The 25,561-nt window shown below is 39.5% G+C and overlaps 1 protein-coding gene across 1 annotated transcript in view; it reads left to right on the plus strand.

Moving 5' to 3' along the window:
• Positions 1-25,561, plus strand: part of brinp2 (bone morphogenetic protein/retinoic acid inducible neural-specific 2) — a 413,075-nt gene that overhangs the window by 218,463 nt on the left and 169,051 nt on the right. The window contains exons 3-4 of the mRNA XM_074689200.1: positions 13,796-13,986; positions 21,240-21,421. Coding sequence (XP_074545301.1) covers positions 13,796-13,986; positions 21,240-21,421 — 373 coding nt within the window. The remainder of the gene's footprint in view (positions 1-13,795; positions 13,987-21,239; positions 21,422-25,561) is intronic.

The raw sequence follows: 25,561 nt of genomic DNA on the forward strand, positions 1-25,561 counted from the left end.
TTATTTAAAAGATCCTGAACTTTTAATTACAGTTAAATACTCTTAAGAAATTAAAGTTTCTTGCTTTTGATATGGTGTACTCACTTTATTATCCCATTTATCATAATTACATCAATGAAAAAATGGAAAAAAAATCAAAATAATATTGACAATAATATTGTTTATCAGCATATTTTGGAAAATTATCATCTAGCAAAATTTGTGTTTCTCATAAGAATGTGTTAGGACTCAGAGTGGAGGGAGGTAGCCTGTGGAACACAACAAGGATATGAAAGTGCAGACTGGAGCAGATATTGTAGCACACCTCCAGTGGTGGAGGATAGACTGGTGGTTATAATGTTTTGACCATAGACTGAATGAAACATGGACTTAGTCTTCCTGATGTCACCCGTCTGGTTCCGAAACAATAAATGAAGCACATCAGCTATGGCGGCCATATTGGTAGAGGTAAGGGCTTTGCATACAGCTATAGCGCGCCTGTCAGTCACGTGACCCTGAGCTGTGCCTCTAATTGGGCGAGCATGTGATCTTAATATCCTCATAACAGGCGTGTTAGGAAAAAAATTCAACCCCAGCACAGTGTGTGCCAATAGTAGAATTAGCGACTCAGACAGGAGTTGTTTTTTTGAACCAGGCGGTAAATAGGTTAATTCCTGTTTTGAAAACAGCTTTTTTTGCCCTGGTGTGTTTGTGACTTCCAGTACTTCCGTAGGCAGCCTCAAGTGGACACTGGAGAAAAGGCTGATTTTTGCACTTCCGCATTGTCTCATATTCTAAGACTGAAGTTGCTGCTTGGTTTTGACTTGTCCGTGTAAAAGTTCAGAAATGGTCCTCTTCAAGGCTGAATCTATCTTGGCATAACTGCTCTTCTTTTACTAATCACCAGCGATGATAAATACTTAATTCTGATCTGTTGAAACACTAGGTGGTGATTGATTCTAAACTAAGCAATACTGCCGGTACATCTCGACACATAGGTCATATGAAATCAGTCCATTGACAGGAGTCTGGCACATGTTTGTTGAATATTTTCCATCTCTTCCTGTTGTTTATGTGGCAAAAGTCAGCTTTTGACAGCATTGTTGGACAAAATGTGAGATGGAATCCTTACAAAAACTTTGGATTCATGGTTAATTTACAGCACACTGGTCTCAGCAGAGAGGGGGGAGGCAGAAAAGTAGTAATGATGTAAAAAAAAAAAAAAAAAGACACTGAACTAAAAAGACCCAGACCTTACACAGACACAAAGCAGCAACACGTCAACACAACATGAGCTCTGGCAGTAACACAGGCTGAGTTAAGACCCTGACACAAAGCACATCAGTGATGTGTCTTCGCTCTTTCACTTTCTATTATTGACATCTTTAACATTTTTTTTTGTCTTTATTCTGTGCCTCTTGTACATCTTCTTTAGTATCTGCATATGGTTTGGTTGGATCAGGTTAGATTTGAGTCTTTATTGTCATTGAACAGTAGTACAGAGTATGTAAGCACAACATAATTAGGGCACAGCTCTCCTCTTTGTGCAAAAAGATCAGATACATAATAAAAAAAATATATATAAAAAAAACAAAATTAAGTCAACAGCTCTGCATTTAGCTGTGTTGTATACAAATTAAATGACTATAAACATTCAATTTGCTACAAACAGACACTTTACTTAGAAAAATAAAAGTGAAGCACTTTTCATATGTATGGCACTGAAATTATTGCGCTTATGTTTAAAGTTATTGAGAAAAGGATAACTTATTCCACACATCCATTTTAGACAGTTATTGCACATATTTCATATTTATTGCCTGTTGCAAAGCTTATTGCTTATTGCACCCGACCTGTGGTTGAACGGTGTGTCAGATGCTTGACTTTAACAAGACTATGGCCTTGTTGTAAAAACTGTCTCTGAGTCTGTTGGTCTCTGCTTTTAGCCCCCTGAAACGTCGACCAGAGGACAGAAGCTGAAACACTTGATGTCCTGGGTGTGTGCTGTCTCTCAGGATGCTGTGTGCCTTCCTGAGACAGCGGGTGCTGCAAAGATCCTGTAGGGAGGGGAGAGGGTGGCCGATGATCTTCTGGGCGGTGTTTATAACCCCCTGTAGCCCCTTCCTGTGTGCTATGGTGCAGCTGGCAAACCACACAGGGATGCAGTATTTTAGCACACCCTCAGAGCTGCAGTGGAAGACAGCCAGCAGCTTATTCAGTGCTTATTTCAGTTGTTCTTGTTTGTTCTGTGTTTCCTGTTTTTTATCTTTAGTCCGTCTTCCTTGTGGTTCTTGCTATGTGTTAGTCTTTTCAACTTCAACTTCAACTTCAACTTTATTATAGTCCCGTGAGAAAATTGTTTTCAGCAGCAGAAAAATCCTGAACTCAAGTGAAAAAAGACAACACTTAGACCACAAAATGCCAAAGACTAAAAATCAGGCAAAACCCATAAAGTGCATTCAGTCATCAAAGTGCTGTGCAGTAAATAAATAAACAGTGATAAATAACATACAAGATAAAGCAGATAAAAGAGATTTAATAAAAGTGAATAAATAGGACTACAGTCTAAAAGTTAACGATCAATTCTATCCACAAGAAGCATAAAGCACAAGAAGGAAAACTTTTTAGGCCAATGAATTATGGTTTTCAATAGCGACTGAAATAAAAGAAGTTCTGGCTCGCCTAGTTTTAGTTCTGGGCATTCAGTAACGTCGTCTAGAAGGGAGAAGATCAAATTCAGCAAACGGAGGGTGATCAGGGCAGTTCAGAATTTGTTGGGCTCTGCTAAGAGTACGTCTGCTGTAGATATCCTGCAGCTGAGATTGCTGCACTCACAAGACACAAGACTCTCAAGTCTGTTTTTAATGGACAAAACAAGACAACCAAACCAAGCAACCTTGCAGTATGTGAGAGCACTTTCTATAAAGCACTGATAGAAAAGAGACATGAGAACCTTACACACTTTGAACATTTTTTTTCTTTCTTCTTTTGTGATTATTAGTGCTTCCATGTTTTTGATTTATTTAGTCTATAGTTTCCATGTGTTGGCTTTGTTATCCTTGTATTTCCCTCAAGGTCGATTGCTCCTCATTTGTTTCATCCGTGTCTTATTTCTCACTAAGGACAGAACGGTTTATGAAAAAAACTGAAGCATTCGGTTTTCCTGACGCGGTTCGGGGCGCATGTGTGCCGTTCGTTTTTTTTCCCCCTTTGTTTATCTTCTCAGTTTGGAACGTGTTTAATTACGGTCATACGCGTGCGCAACTCGAGACGAAAGCGAAGCATAGGCAGCACAGTTGTACAGAGGCATGTGTGTTGTGAATATGGCAAGGGGAGAGGAGAAACAGACAGAGATGGAGGATGCCCCTGTGGCATCCTATCGGTCTCCTGTCTGGGATCACTTTGGATTTAACGTTACCTACGACGACGGCCGTAAGAAAGAGGTGGACAAAACCGTGACTGTGTGCAAGCACTGTAGAACACGCGTTGTTCATGCTAACGCTAACACATCCAACATGTTAGCTCATCCGCGGAGACATCATCCCAGTGTGTCACTTGGCAGTGCAAGAAGAGACTTGGGTGGGAGAGGATAACTTTCACTACCCCCAGCTTTAGACAGCCCCTCAGTGGTGACTCAGACAGGGCAAAAAAAAAATAACGAAAGATCGTTATCTGGGTCCTTCATTGCCAAAGATATGCAGCCTTATGTTGTGGTGGAGGTTGCAGGATTTCAGCACATGGTTAAAGCACTTGAGCCGCGATACACTATTCCCTCCCACAAACATTTCAGTGAGACAGTAATTCCTGCACTTTATGAAGAGACACGTAGAGGGATTAAAAAGGATTTTAATGTGGCTATAAAGATACCACAGTTACATTTTTTGTTTGCTCTAAGTCAAGGGTCAGAGCTTTAGGTTCCTGACAGCATCATACAACTTTTTTGCCATTCAGGGTTCTTAAAATCTATTCTTTAGAGTTGAACCTGACTCTAAGCAGGACCTCAAGACAGAGGCATGACCTGGTGAGATAGATGAGTGTATTTAATAATTATCCATCTTTACCTTCTTTAAAGATCTGTCTCTCCAAACAATAGCTAGTAAGTACGTAAACTAATCTCAGTCTACAAGTATGGCTGATATATGAAACTTTTGTTCTTTAGTTTTCAGTTAAATTAAATTAAAAAAAAAAAAAAAAAAAAAAAAACAACATTGCTGAGTTTGAAGATATCAAATGGGATCAAAATTTAGAATGAAAACAAAAAGTAAAAGATCTTCCGTCAGACCCAGAGATTCCCTCTCCTCCTGGCTGCTCTGATATGTTTGGCAAACACATCCACCCAGAGAGTCTCCTTTGCTCTCTTTATCTGACAGCTAATAACATCCAGGTGTTATTTATTTATTTATTTATTTATTTATTTATTTACAAGCTGCCAAAAGAAACATCCAAGGGATTTTTTTTTCTTTTTTTTTTTTTTTTTTTTGCATATGCAGAGTTTTACTCTTTTTTTTTTCCTTTGAGAAAAAAAAAAGAAAGAAAGAAATCCCTCGGCTTCAGCAAAACCAAGAGCCTGAGCTGCAGGTGCAATCAGTGCTGTGCTAAAACCTTTTAATTAACACCATCTATCATCATTAGCCAAATAGTCAGCCACAGTCTCTCTGTTAACTCTTAGAGAGCGAAGCGAGGAGAAAAGTAAATGATGCCCGGCTCCTCTTTGCTTTTCGGCTTGTCGCCGTCAGCTCTCCTTCAGCGTGCTCAGTCACTGTAGAGCGGCTCAGAAAACACATCAGTCTACATCAGCTTCAGTTAATCAGCGTGCCACTGCTGGCCGCCATCCTGTGACTCCCTGGTCTAAATACTAAGCTAAAACTAATGCCTGCTGATGCATGTGATAGCTGCAGACTAATTGTTGGAGTTTGCTGCATTCAAATGAGACTGACCTTTGCTTTGGGATATTTGTCATGTTGGTGCTGTGGGAATTGGAAAAGCTAAATTTGGTCAAAGCGTCCGAGTTGAAACGACATTGGACATTTCGTGTCACTTAAAGTCTTGAAATCAAATAAACGTCCTTTCAGGTTGTGTTTTTGTGACTTTTTTGGACTTGTTTGACAAATCAGAGCTGACATTGAGTGACTTTTATTTCAGGACACTGATTTAATCGCTAAAGTTTTCAAATGTTTGAGTAATTTTAACACGTGAAGTCAATATTACTGGAGTTTGAGTGAGTAGGAGTTTAAAAAAAAAACATTCACTGACAAAAACAAAAGTCAGTGTTGTTGTGCATTGTTAGTTTAATTATGCATAGGTTGAAAACATTTCTTTTTCTGTGGCAGAACAATGATTTTTTTATTCCTTCTCATCTGGGTCAGCTCAGAGTCAAAATCTGATTTCTTACAATCTCTCCCTCTTATTCTGCAGAGAGCAGTGGTTTGCAGAATAAAACAGGTGTACAGCTCTGAAAGAAACATTTCATACTTAATGTCATGAAACATTTATTTGGTGGATTTCAAAGAGATTCCCACAGTTCTACTGTTCCAGTAAACAGAGCGACCGGTTTCTTTCTGAAGAGATGACATCAGGGGGTTCCTGAGGTTTGAGCAAACCCCTGAAGTGACTGCGCCTGTTTTTTTTTTTTGCATTTTTCATTGAGGTTTTTTTTTTCTTTCTTTCTGAAGGATTATAAGCTTTATTATAATAAGGGTTTTATAACCCAGGCAAAATAATAAAAAAAAGAAAAATTAGGCCCCAACTAATCCCAAATCTGTTACAGTGCAACACTAAATCCTTGAATGTAAGCTGTGAAAGTCTGAACAGTGGGCTAAAATCCCTCTCCAACTGCAAGCAGTCTAATGCAACAGCAGCACTACGGACAACAAAAAATCACGTCTCTCTGTCTCAAAGCACAAAGCCGTTTCACTCTATTTGAATAATTTCCTGCTTTTGTCCTAAACTTGTGTAACCCAAATGCTGGAAACAACAAACATGTTTGTTGCAGTCAGATTGAAGCAGGGTGAAGGACAAAGTGACAACAACAAAGAGCACTGCGAATCAAACAACATACTTTAAGTGAATGTAATGAATAGATATATATCGAACATGTGGGCAGGAGGGTAAAAAGCATTAATCATTGAGAGAGAGGTCTGTAAAACATCACTGTAATGACAACATGAGTGGGTGTTCAAGAGGTAATCTTACCAATCTGTCTGCACCGCCGTCAAGATACAGCAGTTACTTTAAACCACTTAATAACAGCGTTGTTGAAAAGGTTTTAAAAAAAAAAAAAGGAAAGAAAAGAAATGGAGCATCAGAGAGTGATGATGGATGTTTTTATTCATTATTTGTCGTATTTTTTCCCTTTTCTTCATTCAAGCACTCACCTTAAGAACCAATCCTTGGACCTTTGGAGTTCTGTGACCCCCAGAATACCACTACTGGAGTGGGAATACAATAAAAGATCCCCCCAGAAAAAAAAGAAAAAAGATAAAATAAAATAAAATAAAATTAAATTAAATTAAATTAAATTAAATTAAATTAAATTAAATTAAATTAAATTAAATTAAATTAAATTAAATAATAAATAAATAAATAAATAAATAAATAAATAAATAAATAAATAGATAAAATTATGACACAGAATTAAGCCAAACAGTTGGACATTTTTCTTCCTAAATTAATCCACCCCCAGTGATATTGTTACCCTGGCTTTGTCTTCTCAGGGCAACAAAGAAATGTGGGGGAAAAAAAAAACCATTAAAAATTTATTTTTGCATGGTTGGATAAATAATCTTACCTTAACTATTTGATCCCAAGTATTGATTGGGGCCAGTCTTGGAGTTTTTTAATTGATCGATGATCAGCATCCCGTTCCATCTTCTTATCCAATCAATCATGCTAGCCATCATTGAGCTCAATTTGCTGATGTGTCAGAAAAACAGAACCCATAATACACACACAATGCGTGAGCGCTGTTTTTTGAGCACGCCACATCATACTGAGTGAGTCCCTGGCGCAGCACAGCCTAGCGCCCATAGCAGTTGGATACCAGAGATCACAAGATCACATGAGAACCACATGTTTCTGCATGAATCCTACCCAAGAAAACGTACTTTCATGGTGATTAACTAGTATGTTAAACTTACTTGTCCCTCCCCAAACTTCAGCACCTTCAGTCCATGCCTTCTCCTTCCTGTTGGTGTCCGTATAGAAAGAATGTCTTGTGTTGTATTATGAAGTTCGTCACCTCCAAGATTAACTTTTTCTCCTTCAAAATGTCAGATTTCCTCTGGATCTGACCTGCTGATGACTTCTGGCCACTTGCCAGTGACGTAGTTTGATAAACGAGGATGAGATTTAGGATCGGAAGCCAGAACATGGAGCTTTATTTTGAAATGACTGGATACTCTGATCATTTTTGCATCTGATTTCCTGTTTGGTGGAATCTGCTCTGCGGACATTAACACATTTCTGCAGCGGGCTTGGCAAAAATAGACTCACAGTAAAACAGCTGCACACAGCCATTGGTGATCGCGATGCCGGCGGACTGCAGCACGCTGTGTGAATGCAATGATTAACTAGAGTTGTTTAGTGCGTGACGCTGTTCTATGCTGCGCTCATGCTTTATATGTGAACTTGGGTTAAGTTTACCTAACCATGTCAAGTTTATGATACAATTATGAACTAATGTACAGTATAGTGATGTGGAGCCACACTTAGCTTTATTACAGAACACATGAGCACAACCAGACACATTAACAGGGACATACAGTCAAAAATACCTGAAAAAAACATGGGGTAATCTGTTAGCTTAGCATTAGCAAATCTCGCTTAAAAGCCAGTGGTGTGCAACTATTTACTGGGACATGAAAACAGTCCAACAGTCCATCATTTGTGCACTATGACTTTTTCCCAGGGAGTTCAATACAACCAGGACATCCTGAAACAACATGCAGACTGACACCGTTGTGCCTTTAATGATACAGTGTGGCAGGGCTGCAGCTCTTAATTGGTGCATTATGTAGCATGAACCTGGTAATGAAGCTTTGGTTGGACCGTCTGCTCCTGGGGGGGTCAGTTCTTCAGAGAGGAGCTCATGATGGTTTATCCTAAACGCTTACAAACTGTTCTTCCTTTGAAGACTAATACGTGACGCAGCAGCTCCAAACTAATTACAGCCTATTGCTGTCTTCAGTGTGGTGCTGACTAAATGACCCTCTGCGTATTTATCCTGTGTTATAATTGGCCTGTTGTATGCATACTACTGTATTCATTGTGCTGTCAAGAGCATAATTACAGTATGATGTTGTTGGTAATGGTAAACTATTGACCACAAAAGGGCAGAGAAAGAGCAGGCAATGGGAGTGTGTGACAGTGATACAGTGTGTGTACCTCCCTGTGTGTGTGTGTGTGTGTGTAGAGAGAGAGAGAGACAGCTCAGGGGAAACAGTGTGTCGCTGCCGGTATTTTGTTTGGAGTGAATGCATACATAATGTGTTAATATCCAACGCCTCTTGTTTTGCCAGCAAATGTATTCAGATGAGGCGATCTGTACTTTCTGCAATTTGCATAAACCTCACTCACACACAGACACACACACACACACCTTGGGGTTTAGCTGTTTCAGGACTGAAGAAATGAAATGATTATCAGTGACTCCAAATGGACAAATTTTCAGACTCATCTCTCTCTGTCACTGTGTTCAGCTGAGCGGTGGATCTGAGATGAGGTCTTTGCTGCTGCCCGGCATTTGTCCAGACAGCTGGGGAACAGGGTGCACTACAAGTCGAGTAATTTAAATGTCACTCAGCTCCACAGTGGCTGGGAAAAGCCGGGTCAGGGACATTCCTCAGAGGATAGGGAAGGATGGTAGCTACAAACAAGTGGAGTGTGTTCAGAGCCTGATATATCGAAGCTTTCCAGCACCATAGAAAAAAAAACCCTACAGAAACACATTAATGAACCCTTCTTGCTCTGGAGCAGAGAGCACTCCATGTGCAACTCAAGACAACCCCAGTTGCATAAGAGTTAGGATACTGAGTTATAGGTTCACACAAGAAAAATTTAATGGTTTAAAGGTCAATTAAAACCTGAGTTTCAATGAAAAAAGGGGCCAACAACAAACCAGTTGTTTGAAATGTAACAACCCGGGTCCTAGGCTGTAGCAAGACTGAGAGGCAGTTGAAAAAGCTGCTGCTTAATATCAAGTTTATTACAGACAGAACAAAACTTTGTCAGCGTCTTTAAAGTAACCGCAAAGCAAACAGCCACGCCTCGCTGCACCCCTCGGGCAGGGGCGTAAATACGCCCAAAGCAAACCCAGCCAATGGGGCCCTCCATGTCCTTGTAACTCATCTTCCTCAGAGCTAGACTGGCCTTCCCTGGGTCCACTGTCTCTTTCCCAGAATCAAGGCATGAGACAGTGCTAATCTTGTACATGGTAATTTAACGCAACTAAATGCATTTCCTCAAGTTCTGTACTTTAGTTTGATTTTGAAAAAAGTGAATACATAATTTAGTCCACTTTGTCCTGGATTTGAAATCTTTTATGGTCAATTGACAGCTTATTTGTCCCACAGTGGGTAATTTACAGAGTAACAGTAACAAACAAGAAAGTATGAAGTGAAAAACATTACAATAGGTAAATACTGAAAAAAATAATTTAGTAAAGAAAAAATATGTAAATATCAAGCACAACATACAACTGGAAAAAAAAATCTACTGAGAGGTGATATTTACAGTTACCATACTTTTTGGTACTATTATTTTAAAGTTAATGTATTTTTATTTGACCCCCTGTCCAGTGAGTTATGTATCCAAAAAAGAGATTTTGTACAATAATGTTTATCACCAACTCAAAAAGTTTGATTTTGAGAAAATGATCCTGTTTCCTGGACTAGATAAAGTCCTTAAAATCCTAAAAGTCTTATATGTTTATCTCAGATCTCAGAGCAACTTGTTTTTTTTTCCAACTTGGTTGAAAATAAAAAAAAAATGGGAAAAAAGTGTTTTTTACCACTTTCTTCCTGAATCAAATTTTCAGATGTGTTGTAACATGGAATAGCCCATTGAATGAGAAGGGAGGGGGAGTACCCAAAACCATCATTAAAGATTAAGCCTTTTGATGTATTTTGAAGCATGTGAAGTAAGATTTAGAAAAAAGAAATGATTGAAGAGAACTTCAGAAATCAGTTTTTAAGAGATGCTTTGGGGGCCCCTGGGAAATTTGGGGCCCCAGGCAACTGCCTGTGTTTGCCTAATTGTAGCCACACCCCTGCCCTCGGGTCACACACTGTGAGGTTGGCAGCCCCCCACACTGATTCAAGAGGTGGGCCTAAAGACAGGGACTACACCTGGCCCAGGTGCATCTCATCCACTCCTGATGACCCCACGTCTGGCTCTGAAAGACAAAAAACACACACAACCAGCAAACAGCCACTAGCAGCACCCAGTGGTTCAGAGGGGTCATCACAGAAAAAAAAAAAAAAAAAAAAATTCATTACTCACTTTAATTTTGATGTTAACAACAAGTGTCAAGTGTTGTGTTGCATTACCTTTTACTAACACTATGTTTGTAAACACTGGAGACCAGTTTCTGGTGTTTTGACAGTGAAATGTTGTCATATTCTCAGCTGATGTAGGAATGTAGGATGCCAGATACTAGCACAGTTCAGATGCCTCCTTTGTTTTTGTTTTGGTGTTGTTGTTTATTTGTTTTTGTCGTTGTATCTGTATTTTGATATATGTGGCATGTGGACACTTCTACTGCAGAGCCTTGCTGTTGTACTACTTGCAAAATTCAGTTAAGCATCTTTTTTATGTTTCATATAATGTCTTTCCTGAAAGACATTCTTCTTACATCTATCTTCTAAATTGGTTGCCAATGAAAAGCCAGACAGACCTTCTCTTTAGATCTGGGGATGTACTGTCCATGGTTTCCAAAAAGAATGTCACATTATGATCTGTCAGACCATGGAAGAGTTTTTCAGATTGCCTCAGTACACCTAAGAAAAGCTGCCAGCATGTCTGAACCACTTTAATGGTGACTTATTTGTATTGCACAGTGTATAAAGCCAACTGTGTTCACAAACAATGTCTTAAGCCCATGTAGTGATCTCCACTACAGAGTCATGTCCGTCATTAATGCAGCACTGCCCAGTGGCCCACTAATCATGGCCATCCATCACCAGTTAACAGCCTTGTCATTTTTTTATGCAGACATTTCTACAAATTCTCTCAACATGTCGATGATACCACAGTTCATAAAATCTCCATATTTTACAGAGTAACATTTTCTGAAATCACTGAACTTTTCCCTGCCTAGCCTGTCACAGAGTGATGATCTTTCCAACCTTTCTTCTGTGAGACTCAGCCTCTTCAGCTCCTCAGCAGGCAAATAAATCTGACTGTTTAGAGGCTTATTTCAAGTTTCTACAGCAATACACAACTTTTCAGAGTTTTTTTCTCCTTTGCACAAACTAAAATGAAACATAGTTGTGATGTCGAATTTGAAATGAGAGTATTTTTTTCATGAGATGACAATGTGTCTGATTCCCAACATTTGAGCTTTTGTCTTATTTGGTTTTCAAATAAAATAGAGGTTTAAAACAACCATCAAGCTCTGTGTTACCAACCATCTGGGAAAAGAAAGTAACATAAAATAGTAAAAAATTGTGCCTTTAACAAAGTGAGACCACTGAAAAGTGCAGATGAGCACTGCTCAAAAGAACAAATAAGGATAACGACTTGATTCTGATGTGAAATAAAAGCTTAAACAAAATCAAACTAAGGTACCTCAACAACAAAAAATAACAAGTAAAAAGACACCCAAACCTTATGTTGTGAGCAAAAAAAAAGTTTTCATCCCTTAAAAAAAGTTAATTGTAACTCAAAATTTCTTTTGTGATACCCCAGTTCTTGCCTCGCCAGGTAACTGGTGATATCCATAGACTGTACATTTAATGGACGTCTGCTTCTAAAACTGATTTTTGAAGCAAATAGGCCATTGTGGCAATGTTAGAAATGACTGGAGCTTCAAGTACAGCTAAAGGGCGCCAGTCAGTCATGTGAGCTGAGCTGTGCCTCTGATTTGGCAAGCTTGCCATCTTCATATCCTGTGAACTGCAGTGTTAGAGAAGAATTCACCACCTGTACAGTGTGTGATAGTGAAATTAGCAATTCAGAATTTAATTTTTTTTTTTTTAACTAGGGTGTAAGTATGTTTATTTCTGCTGTGAAAAAAGTGTTTCATGGCTTTTTGTGTTAGTGACTTTAGATACTTCCTCAGCCAGCCTCAAGCAGACACTAGAGAAACAGCAGTTTTTGACACTTCTGCACTGTCCCATATTCTTAGATGGGAGGTTTGTTGCTTGGTCCCAGCTCAGACTGGCCTCATATGTGTTAAAGATAAGTCATTCACAGCAATACAGACACATACTAACGGACTCTCACATAGGCACTACCAAACACGGTGTGGGCATGCAGCTGTGGCTGTAAATATCTATTTTATTTTTTTACATATTTTAATTTTTTTTATTCATTTAATTAAAAAAAATCTGTTTTTATTGATGCGTTTCTGTGTGTAAACCAAGGGGCAACTGTTTTTGAAAAATGGTTTTGAAAAATGAAGCCTATGTGGAAGTGCTCAAAGTTGCTCTCCATCAAGCATCTGATTGAGGCTGGCTGCAAAAAGACCAGAGGTCATTTACACATCAAGTAAAAAAAATAAAAATAAAAATAAAAATAAATAAAGAAAAAAAACAACAGACTATTACAGCATTAAAAACCACATTTACAGCCTGGCTTGGATCTGAAAAGCTGATTCTATCAGCACACACTGTACAGGCTGTTAGAAGATATTAGGATTGTTTGATTGTCCAATCAGAGACACAGCTCAGCTCATGTGACTGACAGGCGCCATATAGCTTTTAGAAAGGAAGCTCAAAGCTTGAGTCAGTGTGACTGTGTCCACCGACTGGCTTCATTTCACAGTATCAGGGACAGACAGGTGACGTTGCGGGGACTACATCCATGTTTCATACAGTCTATGATGTAAATGGATGTGTATGTGTGTGGATGTACATACATGCATTACTACTTTTATGAAAAAGACTACAGATATGTTGGACCAAGTGTTTAGGACGACTATTTGTGTGGTCCAACTCAAGATTGAGCATTTTATTTTTCTAAACAGCACTTAAGATGTTTTTTTTTGTTTTTTTTTTTTTTTTTGTATGGTTTCATTTTTCTATGCTTGTTTTTTCTGTCTTGATCACTTTCTGTTGTTGGGAATTAGCCTTCTGGCTAACTCTAGAATATTTACATGGATGCTGTGCTGAAATGAAATTGTCACAAATTTGCACTGTCACTTTAAATAAAAAATGAATAAATTAACCAAATAATTGGAATGGGGTTGCACATATTCACCAAAATATACAAATGGTCTTAATCTCAGAGTCATTTTTGGGGACCAAAAATGTCCAGCACTATATGTAAATGAGGTCAGGTTTATATTTGAATATAGTTTATTGGTGTATTCTGATAAATAATGACTGAAAACCTGAGCTACGCTACAGTGGACAAGAAGAAAACACTGACTAGTTGGTCATTAATGTCCTTTGGAATCAACCAAGGCAGCTCTTATAAGGGAAGCAAGGTTATTAATGTCAGCTTGACCCATACATGTAGCAGCATGAACCTCCTTTACCTCTCCTCTCTGAATCACTCATTCAGCTACTTCTGTGTGTGAATGTTTAATGGTGGGCTGTGCCCTCCTTTTATAGATGAGAGACAAAGTATTCACCTTTTAATGTATGCATCATTTCAGGGAGTTCAGCCACTGGAAGGTGAACAGCCTGGCAACAGAGAAGAGAGATTTCCTCAAAGCTCCGTTGCCCTTAGCGCCAGAGTTCCTACGCAATCTGCGGTTACTGGGGCGACGGCCGACCCTGCAGCAAATCAACGAAAACCTCATCAAGAAGTACGGGACCCACTTCCTGATTTCAGCTACCCTGGGAGGTAAGAGAGGAGCGCAGGTGACACACTCGCCTTTATTCTGAAGGGTTAGGAGGGACACCGAAAATAGAGGAGCTGCTCGCTTTGGGTCTCTGAGGAATTCATAATAAAACCGCTCATGGTGGTGGAGCTCTGCAGGAACGGAGGGTTTCTGCTCCGTAAAAATGTCAAGTGAAAGGCAGCGATAGCAACAATACTAAACCTTGCACCTGCATCATTCAACCAAGGTTGTTTCCTTCAGTAATTTTCCACTCATCCTTCCTCTGATGAACATGAGCTGTAGCAGCCTCAGAAAGCAGAAGAAAGGAGATTAAACTCACCCATTTCTTAGCGTACACATATATCTCCTTATTGGATTTCTTTTTAACCTCATCCTCCCAGAGAGAGACGTAACTCACATACAGAATCGCCGGCGGTATTGATCGAAACTCTTAAAATGAGACCTGTGCTGTGTTCAGCGTGTCGACCTCATGATATCGATACACTGCTCATCCCAGTCATCACAGTGCAGCACAGATATATGAGAGCACTTCTTTTATTATAAAAGGGCTTGTCGAGAATTGATAGTGAGGATAAACACCTCTGGATCTGCAGCTTCTACTTTATCAGAGTCAGAGATTTACCAGCGTCCCCGTCATTCTGATTCAGACTGAATGTATAAAATAGTAGGGGATGTTTTCTTGCTTATAAGATGCATAATGGGCTTTAAATTGTGACAAAACACCATCGTTTGAAAGTGACATTGCTTGTACATCTTCTAAAAAGCAGGACACGTCAGCTGCCACCCATCCACACACCATTCACACTAAAGATAAATTCTGTTTTCTTCACACTCTCTCCAAACAGCCCCTGTGTTGTTTTACTGCACGCGCACACACCTCACACTGCTGCGACTTATCTCTGGATGTACACACTGAAGCATTAGAGAGAAGGAGACAGAGCAGAGATGAATTCGGCGGTAGACTGATAGTTAGACTCTATATGTAATTAACAGCCTCGGCTAAATGGGCTGAGCTCGTCTGCATACTGATGAGACCGAGCCTCCACACATCCACACTTTCAATTTATCCTTTGTTCTCCCGTTTCCAGCTCTCTCTGTCTTCCTTTTATGGTTTCCTCCTCTGCCAGGGGTTACGTGGAGCTGTGAAGTATGATTTTGCACGGATGTTGCTTTGGTTGGAGGGAATTAATTGTCTAATAGGCTGCACATACCGTGCAATTACAGCTTTTGTTACCTGGCTTTCTCGCTAATAACCTGGCCGTGTTAAATACCTGACTGTGATTGGTCAAAACAACCTGACAACAGTAATTTATTCTGAATAGAAAAAGTGATGGCAAGGAGAACCAGATCACATATGTCACATCAAATTAATCCTCAGAAAGGAGCCTGGGACATTTTTATCATTTATCCATTTTCAGGTTGTTTTATGCCTTTATTCAGAGAGGATGGAGCAGTTGATAGAGAAGAAATCAGAGAGAGTAACATACGGGAAAAGATTACGGGTTGGATCTGAAGTAACAGGCCAAAATACACCACTAGTCCAGACTTAACCTAGGTTTAAGTGGGCCTGAATCAATTATACCCTGCATGTTTACATTGTTTCATTTAGGCCAGGGGTCTGCAACCTTTACATCCATAAGAGCCATTTTGCCTCAGTTCACTGTGATTGAAGTCATTCAGGAGCCACAGAATGTACTGAGTCTCCAAACAAAGACTAAAAATTATAAACATAGTAAAAACCTAGTGAATCATTATCTAAACTAAAGATTTTTGTGTTTATAAAGTTGAATATATGATGTATTTTTTAAAATTGCAAATATATAAAAAATACAGATTTAATACATAATACATTTTAAAAAATTACCAAATTATTTTGAAAAAAAAATATTTTGTAAAAAATAAATTTGCAAATAATCCCAAGAATTTTATAGTTTACAAAAAATGGCCAAAATTACATACATTTGCTAACAACAGATTAAAAATTGTAACTTCAAAAAAATGCTATTTTTTTTCTAATTGTTGAAATTACAAAAATTTGCAAATTTAAAAAAATGGACTTTGAAGAATTTGCAAAAAAATTGCAGATTAAAAATCTTCCAAAAAATTTTGATTTTTTAATTCCTTAATTGGAAAAACTGTCAAAAAATTTCAAAAAATAACAAAAATTTAAAAAATAGCTGCGGTAATCTATAACAAATTTGAAAGCTGATTGCTAGAGGTGATATTTAGTTCAACTAAATGTTAACACATGATTTTATTTTGTCAAGTGTCTTTGATCATCAATACCCTCTGTAAGAAAAATAACAATTCTTTATTTCAGTTATATTTTTCAAAGCTACAAGGAGCCACTCTGAAGGAGTCAAAGAGCCACATGAGGCTCCAGAGCCACAGGTTGAAGAAACCTTGATCTAGGCCCACTAAACATTAGAAGTCTGATGGAAATGAAGATCAAGTCAATATTACGTCTGTCGCTCCAAGACCAATTCTGGACGTTCGCACAACGTTCAACTTAAACTTCTATTTGGACGTCTAACCATGGATGGCAATATGCAATTCAACATTTAAACGTTGGGTTCTTGGATATCAAAAAAAAAAAAAAAAAAAAAGTGAACGTCTATGCAGGAGTGAGCAATTTTTTGATCCCACTGCACAACTCAACTCAAACTTTATTTATCAAGCACATTAAATACACTCGAAGTAAACCAAAGTGTTGTACACATTAAGCCCTTACTGCCTGAATTAATTAAAAATTATATAGATTGATTGTTTTTATGTGTTTTTGCATTCTTACAGATGTTAAATGAAGTGGAGATTGTAAATTTAAACATTGCACACACAGTGGTCATAACTAAGTTATATCATATTCATAGACATGAGAAGTTTATCCCCTGATCACTGTATTGTGATGTAGTGGATCTGATACGATCTTTGGTTTGTGTAGAAAATGAATCAATGGGTAATGATGAGAAACAAAGATCATTTCAGCTGCATCAAGCTCTGACAGGGTATGTCACAAATTTGTAACAACAGGCATCAAGGGGTTAAAAGCAGCACAAATAACAAGATACAATACTAAGATGCAAAACAACACTTGGAGACAGAAATCTGCCTAATGGAGCCTGAACACATCGTCTCTCACTACTCTTCCACCTCAATAAATTAAACTTCCGGTAAAACAAAAGAAAAAAAAGACAAAACTTATTAGTGTAACAGCTGCGTTATGTGACGAGTTGATGTGAGTAATAAGGAAGATTTGAGATAACCAGCCTTGATGAATGCACCAGAGACAGCCCTCCATCTTTAGAAGGCTGAAAAGCACGACACATTTCAGTTCCTTTTCACAGTGGAAGCGTTTTCTTTTTGTTCTGTCTGCTTTTGTCAATGTAGTTTTATTTTGTTGTAGAGGGAGGATTAAAGCTCTCTAAAAGGCTCCTCTAAAATGTCCAATAGCCTGGTGTCCTAAAGTAATTTGTCTGTATTGATCGGCTCAAGGTTTGGACCTGATTCATGCAGTCACTTCACTAATAAAAAGAAAGAAAAAGTTAAACAACACTTTTCCACAAGAAGGGCACTTAAAAAGTGTAGCTCTGCACAGAATGACAACCTTGTGTGGTTAGATACTGGAGTCAGTCAAACAGCATTTTATAACTTTGGTGTCTTAATAAAACTGGATAACCAGTGTTATGAGACATATCGTTCCACTGTAATGTGAAACATACTTGCAGTTAGAAGTCCTCAGTCTTTGCAGGAAAAATATAACAAGGTGGAACTAATTCAGCGGTTTTATCAGTTATTTTACAAATTTATACACTGTATGCATGAATCGGTTTAGCAAGCACTCACTTCCTCAGGCTAAGAGGCTCCACGGGCGCATATTTAAGTGCGTTTAGTGATGCATATATTTCACACTCCATTCATCACACAGATGAAAGAGAAGATGCTAAATATAGGACAATGTACAGTAGCACAGAGGGAGTGAGATGTTACATTACAGCTGTTTTGGATTGCACAGCCAAAGTTACATTGATTTAAATATCTTAAAACTATGTCCCACCAGAACAAGCCTTGTTTCTTTCAGATTTGAGCAGATTGGCAAACACCTTGAGGGTGATGTTTCAGTTCAGTACCACTCTCTCCACAAAGCTCAAATGCAAGAAATCCTCACGACTAGAATCAACTAACCCCTGTCCGATCCACTTTTTTGGGCTAGGTTTCAATTTGGGATTACTTTGACAGGAGGTTGGAGGAGTGGACAGCAATTATACCTTGGTTTGGTAGAAGTACGAGCCAACCCTTTTTTTCCACCAGGCACCAGTGACTATCAGAAAGCTATTAGCTGCATTTCCATTCTACTTTTTGCAAAATAGAAGCTATATTTCTGAAGTTTCTGGTCACACTTTAGATTACAGCCCACGTCTAACGGTGTCGTTTCTCGTCTCTTACAGTGTAGTTTCCTCAACTGTTGGGGTAACTCTCACACATGTACCATGACATTTTGCGGTATCTATGGGGTAGTTACGCTCGCGTCTTACAGTGTAAGTCCTGGAGTCTTACAGTGTAGTTTCCCGTGTCTTACCATGAACTTATCAAAACAGCGTAATTTTCCTGGACAAACGCTTTTGCTGTGCAAACTTTGATGTATCACTTCTTCTTAAGAATCAGCATGGATACAGATAATGTATACCAATGATAAACTTAAACACTGTAATGTATTGATGAGTATGTGTTTCACAAAATAATGACAAGACATGCAGACGTATAAAATATCTTTATTTTTTAAACACACAGAGACCCCACAAAGTAATTCACCATTTAAGTAACCCGGCCATTAAGATCACACTTTAGGTCTTTACTTACTGTCTAACTGTCCAGTACTTTCACTGTGACAACCCAGCACTTAACCTGTAACTACTGGTCAACATCTGGAACCAGGCTGGATTATACAGTGCTGGGTTGTCACAGTGAAACTCCTGGATAGACGCGAGCGTAACTACCCCATAGATACCGCAAAATGTCCTGGTACATGTGTAAGAGTTACCCCAACAGTTGAGGAAACTACACTGTAAGACTCCAGGACTTACACTGTAAGACGCGAGCGTAACTACCCCATACATACCGCAAAATGTCATGGTACATTTGTGAGAGTTACCCCGACAGTTGGGGAAACTACACTGTAAGAGACAGGAAACTATGCTGTAAGGAGTGGGCCGTAATCTAAAGTGCTACCAAGTTTCCATATAGAACAATTTAGAGTTGCTGGTGTTTCTATCGCGACTAGATTTGCAAACAAACTGTCGACCGTGATCGCACCAACTCAAAACAGGAAGGAAGAAGACACAGAATGAAAATCATCATCTTCAGCTTGCCTGATCTCTCACTCACACACACACACACACCTCCACCCCTCCTTCCTGCTATACTCTGACCAGCTCACAACCGTCCTGATGCCTTCACTGCCAGTCAGAAACACCATCATCTGCACTGAATACAGAACTATCAGCAATTTGAGAGGTTTTTCCAAATTTTGACGTTTCCATTACCATTCTCTTATTGAGATATCTAGGTTTTGCGCAATTGTAGATGTAATGGAAAAGGGGCTATTGTGCATCCTTTGAACACAGACTGTTGCTGAACCTAGACCTGACCAACTGCAGCAACCCCAGATCATAGCACTGCCCCCACAGGCTTGGACAATAGGCACTAGGCATGATGGGTGATCGCTTCAGCTGCCTCTCTTCTTACCCTGATGGCCCATCACTCTGGAACAGGGTCAATCTGGACTCATCAGACCACATGACCTTATTTCATTGCTCCATAGTCCAATCTTTATTCTCACTAGCAAAGTGAAGCCTTTTTTTTTTTCTAGTTAGTCTCACTGATCGGTGACTGACAGCAGTCAGACTCTACCACCATCAATGCAAGATCCAGGTGAATAATTAATGCAACACTGGATGGAAATAAACCATGTGACATTGCAGAAGCTTATCGCAACAATGCCACACCTAATGCGTGTTGTAATCAAAGCTTAAGGCGATCTAACCAAATATTAAAGTGTGCTACCTTCTTTTTTTTGTTTTGGTGGCAACTTATTTTTTTTGCAGGCAGTGTTCAATGTCATGGCCTGTTTATTTGCATCACTGAACTGCAGTCACTAATGTCTGTCAAATTCAAAACGCTTTGTACTCAACAAGAAGTCTGCCCTCTCAGGCTCTTTAGTGTCTTACTTTCCAATTTCAAATGCTGCTTGACACCAACCAATTTACAGATTTTATGATGGATAAACTGGAGGTTTGGAGCTTTTCCAGTACATACAAAAGCATGCCAGCCGTAACTTGACAGTGAGTTTATAAAAGTCAGCAGCTGCTGAGGAAACAGAATTAAAAAAATGATAGTTATCTGGGGGGAATCTGGTCGTTACAATTGTCCTTGTACAAAATGAATAAAGGATATCAGAGAAGTAGCCTGTTAGATAGTACTATTAAATAAAAAGAAGAAAAATAGTTTCAATAAGCCACATACAAAAACACTGATGTCAGTTAATCTCAGTGCAATCCCAGGTCAGCCCAGAAGACAGGGCTCATATCTCCTCTCCAAATATCTCTGTCCTTTTGCTCCAGCTCTTTTCCTTTTCATTTATTACCTCCTGTGTATCCACAGGAATCTCAGATATCCAGAGTTCTGCAAGAATCTCCACTAGCCAGTTTTAGGGCAACCAGCTGAGCATGGATGTAAACATAGTGGGATTGCTGCAACAGCAGCATCAACATTGTAAAAAACAGTTTCTGCAACTACACATCCAGAGCAGACAGCACTCGGAGAAAAGAAAGAAGTCATCGAAAGAAATAGACATATTTTTTTTGACAAAGTGTTAAGGCAAAGATAAGACCTGAAACTTGTTTTTTTTTTTAGTATATTCAGTGCTGATACTTCCTGTAATTGTGTAACGAAAGGAAGAAAAGCCACAGCAGATACTTCCTGTCTTCGAACAAACCACAAAACCGCAGTGACACGGTGAAGGTCTGCCAAAGAAATGTCATCAGAGAAAGAGAATTCCACAAATTACATCGACCTGTTTCCTTGACTTGGTGGGATTCTATAATAGAAGTGAACCCTCAGTTATTCTCCCTATGCTATCACACAAAGGAGAAGATTCAACACCTTATATGACAACTCTTAAGAGAGATTCAGTTCCTCTTTTTTTAATTTGAGGAGTTCTGATGCTGACTGTGTTTGCTAATTGTTTATTGATCCACAGGAGAGGAGTCCTTGACCATTTTCCTGGACAAGCAGAAGCTGAATAAGAAGTCGGAGGGAAACAGCAACAGCTCTGTGGTGTCTCTGGAGCTGCTCCATCAGCTGGCTGCTTCCTACTTCACCGATCGAGAAAGCACCCTGAGGCGACTGCACCACCTCCAGATCGCCACTTCTGCTATCAAGGTACTTTACACGTCCATGCAGCAAGCTAACACGCTCACTCAGATGCATATCTTTATTCATGCTGTCCCTTTGCAAACACACTTTCTTTGCTCTGTGTTGACGTATGTTAGCAGTCCTGCAGGTCCACAAACGTCAGAGCAGACATGAAAACATGAACGGCCCTATAAAGCTATACCTCTGGGATCTATTACTCCACGCAGCACCTGTAACAAATAGTCCCGCTTGCTCTTAAGGTATGCACACAAACAATCTTCTGAAAAGATTACTCTCAAGGTGCATCATTCCTCAAAGGCCAGCCGGGAGACGAGGGAGGAGGGAGAGCTTGCAAGGTCATATTTTAAAAATGGCAGGCTGCATTAAAGCACAGCGTACGCGCTGGAGCCCACAGAGGCAGTAAAATGTGGCAAATGTCAAGTTCCTCTTAAGTCCCAGTGGGAGAAGTTTATTTATGCACACTGTACTCTACTGTAACTGGGAGCCATCTGGACCAGGGTGGCACATGTGGGCTCTTCTGTAGCTGTGAGAAACACATCACATGAGAGTTATAAAACACTAATTATCCTTTTTTTTTTCCTGTTTTGGTTTTTAGACAGAGCAGCTCCAGCTCTTAAACGCTTAAGTGTTTTCACACCTCTCCAGCTTGTTCTGTGGTTTGTTTTAGTCACCTCCGCACTCCTCACTTGACTTGCCTTGAGTTGTTTGATTGTCACTTATCCCAAAAAGCCCACCACCAGGTTTTAACCAGCTCTTTTCATCATTAATTGCAAAGAGGAACAGTTTTGTTGTAACCCACTCAAAGAAGGCTGAAAAATAAATCCTATTACCTCCTCTGCTTTGCTTTACCTTGTTTAAATCCTTTTTTTTTCATCTCCTCCTGTTGAGAAGTGAAAGCAAACCAAGCACTCCTCGTTTCTTTTTTTTTCCCTCCACATGGGAACAGATCTGTTGGCTTTCATGCGACAGCAGCAGGTGTGTGGGTGGGCGGACTGAGCTTTCAAGCTTTAACTTAAATAGCAAATCTCAGTGAAATGAGTGTTTGCGAACTGTCAACTATGTGTGCACCTTGAATACGAGGCTTTATGTACAATTGGCATGAAGCCAGAGGCACTCACAACATGCAGAGGTGAGCCATTTTTGCTGCCAAGAAACACTTGAATAGGGACCGTGGAGCACTTGATTGCTTGGAAATACTTTTATTTTTTATCCAAGGGTGCTTTGACTAGCTGTATATATGAGAAACAGAGAGCACAAAGCCTGCTCGGACTCACCGCAAATTGCTTTTACCTAGACTTGAAAGTTTGATTAGTATGAGAACAGAAAATTGAATTTTAATGACTGGAATAAAACTTTGTTGCACAACGTTTTCATAGAATGTGAGCTGCAGGGAATCTGACAGCCTGCCTGACAGAAAGTTTGCTGCAGTGCAGACTGCTGCTGACAAATGAATACGATAACCTCAGTCGACTCGAAGCTTATCTCAATATTTATTCACGAGATTTGTCACAGCAGAGCAGATCTTTAGAGTGAAAGAATGAGGAGACAAATAGAGCAGTCCTGTATACCTCAGTATGCAAGGTATGGATGTTGTTTTCATAACAGCTACATTAAAAGGAAGGAGGATAATGTTTTAACAACATAATGACTGAATCATATATGTGATGGCAATACAGCAACATGTCTGTGTTTGGCACTGAACTAACAAAGAAAAATTTAATCAAGTAGCAAAACCTGCAACATGCTTTCTTTAACCCTTTGACACCTGAGCCTAAAAATGTCTGCTTGGACCTTTTTGCTTATTTTGAATATAAAAGATCAGAACAATCCTGTGAGTCAGAGCTTTGGCCCATTTATCTGTATTACTAAGAATTTTTAATATCTGGAGCTATTTGCAATTTACTGTGTGTTATATGAGAGTAAAACAGTTTAAAATGAAGAAACAACACAAAACAGAATTTGATTTGAGAGGTTTGCAGGAGGGTCCAACAGCTCAAGTCCTGGCCTCATGGAGGGGGTGACCAAACTGCTAGGCCCTACGCTACCAGCACCCCAAATTTGTGGGACATGCAACATTACAACATTGCAACCTTGTAAGGTAAAACCAATCCATCACATATGAAACCTACACATAAAAAAAAAAAAAAAAAAAAAATTGAAAAAAAAAAAAAAAAAAAGTTATAATAACTTATGTTCGCTCTGCTTGGTAGATGACTGGCAGGACATGAACAGGATTCACTAACATTACACATTACAGACATGTCTTAGAGCACCAAGCTGCCAGCTGCACTAAATATATACAGCTACTTGTAAAACGCACAACTCAATAAAGGTCAGGGGCTTCAATAAAGAGGCTGCAACAGTCAGTGTGGGTCATGTCATTTATTACAATACTAAAACTAATAAAAACACAAACCGGAAAGAAGAAGAAGACCTGAGGCCTATATCACGAAGCAGGATTAGTGTCTTAGCAAGATAACTTCAGTGTTAACTCTTGATTACCGATAGTGCAAAGCCGGTTCCATTTTTGTCAGAGTAGATCACCATGGTGACCTACTCCAAACGGCTATCCTGCTCTGGAGCAGGATAGCCGTTGGAGGTTGAATCTGATCCTATGAAAGGCCTCTCCCACTGGCCAATCGGCTTCTCAGAAACAATGGCCTGCCCTTTTCTCCCAAACCTGGTGGATGGAGGCACACAAGTTGTAAGAAGAGAAAGGGTGTTTAAAGATCGATCAGATCCACTCGATCAAAGAGACGATTCACTTTATGAGAGGTATAGGTTCTGCCAGCCCGGACTACTCTACCTCTGTGAAATATTAGAGCCGTACATTACCCGTGCAACCTGCAGGAGCGGTGCACTGACTGTCCCACAGTCATTGTGCATCGCCCTGCGATTCTTAGCCACGGGCAGCTTCATGTACTCTGTCGGGGATGCAGAGCGGCTGAGCAAGTTTACAGCATCCGGCGTTGTGCATCAAGTGGCTGCTGCCCTCACGCAACTTAGGGACGAATTCATAGCGTTCTCAGGATGAATGAGAAGGAGGTGGAGCCAGTTACCTGTGATAGGAGCTGATTCTGAACAAAAGATGAAGGAATTCTAGCTCATATTTTGTCAATGAAATGTACACACAGCAGAACATATCACCACTTTTTTGGGAATATTTTAGGGGAAGCTGAGCTTCCCTTGTAGTCTTAGAGCAATCACCACTGCTTGAAACAGACTTATCAGACGTGATGATGTTCTTGTATTTGTTTTTTATTTGCTGCCATGTTCTTCTGAGTCCAGAAGGATTACATCTGGGAGAACGACATGATAATCGGAATACACGCAAGTCATTTGCACAGTAGCATTTATTATTTTATGAGATTTAGAAGTGTGATCACTATCATACTGAGCCACTGATGAATAACTTAGGCATTTACACAGTCCGCTACGCGTTGCCGTGCATTTTGCCTGCAGTTGGCTGCTGCTACTGTGTTATTGCTTCTCTCCTCCTTGTATTGCTGCATTATCAGCCGCTGCTCTTCAGCGGTGACGTACGGAGCTTTCTTAGTCGCTCATGATTGTGATTGGTCAGCTGCCTCTGAGCCCTCCTCTTTTACGTGAGCGTTCACAGCTTTTGATGAGACAATCCTGGGTTGAGTTACCGTGTTGATAACTTGCATCGTGCTATCATTTATCCTGATTGCCATTGCTACGGTTACTCAATCCTGGATAGATGTGAGTTACCACAGATAAGTTGACCGTGCTTTGTGCTATAGGCCTCTGCTAGGATGATAACCATCCACTGAGTATAAGTCTGGGAGTGAACTACCTTGTGCAGACAATTTTTAACATAAAAAAAATAAACCACAATAAACTAAAATCGACTTCAAAATAAATCACCACACAATTAAGAAAAACCCAACCACAAACCCAGTCCACAGTGAGTGAACTCTCAGTATACTAACCCCACCTAGGGATGGAGACCACCCCAGCCGCAGTGCTAGAAATAGAAGGAGGCAGAAGTTTAAAAAAAACGCTTAACTAGACAGGAACAATTAAAGCTAAGCAGTAAAAAATAAAATGCACAAAAGCAAACTCTACCCTAAAAACAGGTGAGGGATGGTTTGTCAAGCGCTGCAGTTTCACCTGCTGTCTATT

The sequence above is a fragment of the Halichoeres trimaculatus genome, unplaced genomic scaffold (genome assembly GCF_033239565.1).
Source record: "Halichoeres trimaculatus isolate MK-OKI-2021-1 unplaced genomic scaffold, fHalTri1.1 fHalTri1_scaffold_15, whole genome shotgun sequence".
NCBI classification, from domain to species: domain Eukaryota; kingdom Metazoa; phylum Chordata; class Actinopteri; order Labriformes; family Labridae; genus Halichoeres; species Halichoeres trimaculatus.